Raw genomic sequence first — 3,706 nt, 5'->3', positions numbered from 1 at the left:
AGCACGTACGGAGGAGGAGAGGTGTTGGGGAGGGGAGGGGCTGCGCCTTGGCTTGTGTATAGCAGCCCTCCCCTCACCCCTCTATATATAGGAGGAGAGGGGCAAGGGGGCCGGCCCTCTAGGGGAAACCCTAGAGGGGGGGCGGCCAAAGGGAGAGGGAAAAGGGCGGCTTGCCCCCCAAGCTAGGGGGGCGCCCCCTTTAGGGTTTCCCCTCCCCTTGCCCTAGCCGCATGGGCCTAGGTGGGGAGCCGCGCCCAGCCCACTAGGGGCTGGCTCCCTCTCCCACACAGCCCATGTGGCCCCCCCGGGAGGGGTGGCCCCACCCGGTGGACCCCCGAAACCCTTCCGGTGGCCCCGGTACAATACCGGTATGCCACCGAAACTTTCCGGTGTCCGTTTAACCACTTTCCTTATATAAATCTTTACCTCCGGACCATTCCGGAACTCCTCGTGACGTCCGGGATCTCATCCGGGACTCCGAACAACATTCGGTAATCACATACTTGTCTTCCTGATAACCCTAGCGTCACCTAACCTTAAGTGTGTAGACCCTACGGGTTCGGGAGACATGCAGACATGACCGAGACGACCTCAGGTCAATAACCAACAGCGGGATCTGGATACCCATGTTGGCTCCCACATGCTCCTCGATGTTGTCATCGGATGAACCACGATGTCGAGGATTCGATCAAACCCCGTATGCAATTCCCTTTGTCTATCGGTACGTTACATGCCCGAGACTCGATCGTCGGTATCCCAATACCTCGTTCAGTCTCGTTACCGGCAAGTCACTTTACTCGTACCGTAATGCATGATCCTGTGACCAGACACTTGGCCACCTTGAGCTCATTATGATGATGCACTACCGAGTGGGCCCAGTGATACCTCTCCGTAACACGGAGTGACAAATCCCAGTCCCGATCCGTGTCAACCCAACAGACACTTTCGGAGATACCTGTAATGCACCTTTATAGTCACCCAGTTACGTTGTGACGTTTGGTACACCCAAAGCACTCTTACGGTATCCGGGAGTTACACGATCTCATGGTCTAAGGAAGAGATACTTGACATTGGAAAAGCTCTAGCAAACGAACTAACCGACCTTTGTGCTATGCTTAGGATTGGGTCTTGTCCATCACATCATTCTCCTAATGATGTGATCCCGTTATCAACGACATCCAATGTCCATAGCCAGGAAACCATGACTATCTGTTGATCACAACGAGCTAGTCAACTAGAGGCTCACTAGGGACATATTGTGGTCTATGTATTCACACGTGTATTACGATTTCCGGATAATATAGTTATAGCATGAATAAAAGACTATTATCATGAACAAAGAAATATAATAATAACACTTTTATTATTGCCTCTAGGGCATATTTCCAACAGATATAACTTTTGATGCAAGCAAACTGAGCAGGTTAATGTCAAACTCGGATGATGATCATTGGCATGCACTTGATATGGTCTTTCTATCTAAGTGGTACAATGAGTTATGGAATTCACTGTTAAGGGCATCCTGCCGTACTCGAATGATATAGTGATTCGAACTAGATTTCTGATGTTGATGTGCTCTATGGCACAAGTGGGTATATTTTTACACATGGAAGTGTCGTGGTGTCATGAAGGTATTGTAAGCAAAGCATTTTAACAAGGCAACCATTGAAGCGGAACTTACTGCTTTAGTCACAACTACTATTGAATCAGACTAGTTGTTTGAACTCTTGATGGAGTTGCCTGGTTGAACAACCGGTGCCGACTATTGTTATGAATTGTGACCATCAAACGGTTATCGTCAAAGTGAACAATTCTAAGAATAATGTGAAGTTCTTAAGACACGTGAAGGGACGTTTGAAGTCTGTGAGGAAATTGAGCAACTCTGTTGTTACATATGTTAAAACAACTAAAAACATGGCAGATCCCTTTACAAAGAAACTATCACGAAATGTGATAGATACTGCATCGAGGGAGATGAGTATGAGGCATATATGTGTTACACCATAGTACTAACCCAAACTTTTTATCATAGATTATGTGAACTAGGACTCGGGAAGAGCAAGTCGTCTGTTAATATAGCAGAGTAACCTATAACCCTCTCTAGGTGAAGATGCAAAACATTCAGAACTATAAGAGAACTATAAGGCGGGATGACAACGTGCCTTAATGTCTTTATGTTGATTATGTAGCCAAGATGTTGTCATACAGAGCATTGTTGAAAGAACACATTTATATGAGACTTGGTTGTTAAACGTCTACAATGCATTGTTTTGTATATGTGTTGGAATGGTCTCGTAAATGCTACTCTCTGATGGAAGAGCAAGTGTGTACAACTCGTGAGCTCGCCGAGTTGTATAGGATATATCTATTTTACATCTGGGATCTGGCTGCTGTTGAATTTGACGCGGGGTTTGCCCATGCTAAAGTTGAGCACTCTGGACCTCATGTTGTACTTGATCTCCCCGTCATAGAGCAGCTTGCGGATGTAGTGCTCAAGATCAGAGCCGATGAGACGAAGCGTGTACTCTGACAGTGGAGCTCCCTGTGTAACAGCAGCAGAATTGTAACCAGGTCAGCCCAACACTCCCATCAACGCGGCATGACTATGCATTTCTCGCTACGATGCTAGAGAATTCTGTTGGATAAAGCTAGTTTCTAATTTTTTGGTAAATGTGGCAGAATCAAATGAACATGAAAATGTTCAGTTTAGCCACGTGGTTACTCACTGGGATTTCTCACGGGAGCAGTGTGCACGAATGGGATGGCCGATTTACCTCGTAGTGGTCGACGAGGTTCTGGAACTCGTTGTAGACCATCTGGCATGTCTCGTCGGTCCAGACGAACTCCTCGGTGGGGTCGAGCATGAGCGTGAGCTTGTCCGTCTGCGTCTGGTCGAAGGCGTTGGTCTCCGGGTCGATGTACGCGGCGTAGATGCGCACGTGCCGCGTCGTGCAGCTCAGCCACTGGCTGCCGTACTCCCGCCCCATGTTCTTGCTCTCCGCCAGCGGCTGCCGCGGCAGCGACTGCGCGGGGCCCTTCGCCGCCGCCGCCGCCGTCGCCTGCTCCTCCTGCAGCGGCGGCACGGTCGCCGCGGGCTCCTCCTCTTTCACCTCCTGCTGGGCTCGCACCGGGGGGAACCGGACGCTACGTGGTGCAGTTTTGGCGCTTGGGTACCGGCTCAGGAGCGCGAACTTTGCCGCCGGGGAGAGCAACGACGAGGCCGCCGTGGTCGCCATGCTCTGGTGGCCTCCGTGTTTTTTTTTTTTTGAGATGGTGGCCTCCGTGTTTTGCTTGGCTGGGTAGCGATCTTCTGGTTCGCGATGCCTGGCTGTGTATTTGCCGCTGCCGTCCCCAGGAGCCACAAGAGCGTCATTGTGCCTCCGTGTGGCTTGTGTGGATAAGGGTTATTTTCGCCACTCGCTGCCCGCCAGACCCATACGTCGCCTACTGCGACCTGTAACATAGCGTCGCCTCACGCCTTATACAATGCTATGTGTTTAGAGAGGTGTTTAGAAAAATACACCGAGTTTTTTAAAGCACCGATGTTTATTTTTACAGAAGAGACCTCTAACTAAGTGTTTGCCCATTGCTATCGAATCGGATTCTAGCTTGGCAGTGTCTATGGTATCCTCTGGCGAAGTTGATCGTTCAATCTATACTGCTTTGGTGAATGAAATTAGACTACTGTTGCGTCTTAGACAAACTT

The 3,706-nt window shown here is 49.4% G+C and overlaps 1 protein-coding gene across 2 annotated transcripts; it reads right to left on the bottom strand.

The window, feature by feature from the left end:
- Positions 1 to 2,109: 2,109 nt before the first annotated feature.
- LOC119365046 (NAD(P)H-quinone oxidoreductase subunit M, chloroplastic-like) lies at positions 2,110 to 3,357 on the bottom strand. 2 transcript variants are annotated; one of them, XM_037630633.1, is made up of 3 exons: positions 3,279 to 3,357; positions 2,775 to 3,247; positions 2,110 to 2,542 (listed from the first exon to the last, which is right to left on the bottom strand). In XM_037630633.1, exons 2-3 carry the CDS (start codon positions 3,234 to 3,236, stop codon positions 2,366 to 2,368), a joined length of 639 nt encoding a protein of 212 aa, XP_037486530.1. In that variant the 5' UTR covers positions 3,237 to 3,247; positions 3,279 to 3,357; the 3' UTR covers positions 2,110 to 2,365. The 2 variants fall into 2 exon arrangements, with proteins under 2 accessions (XP_037486530.1, XP_037486529.1); XM_037630632.1 differs by having other exon boundaries at positions 2,775 to 3,298.
- Positions 3,358 to 3,706: the final 349 nt, after the last annotated feature.

This window comes from Triticum dicoccoides, chromosome 2B (genome assembly GCF_002162155.2).
Source record: "Triticum dicoccoides isolate Atlit2015 ecotype Zavitan chromosome 2B, WEW_v2.0, whole genome shotgun sequence".
Lineage (NCBI taxonomy): Eukaryota > Viridiplantae > Streptophyta > Magnoliopsida > Poales > Poaceae > Triticum > Triticum dicoccoides.
The sequence above is the reverse complement of the archived record's forward strand: the minus strand, read 5'-3'. Positions and strand labels throughout refer to the sequence as shown.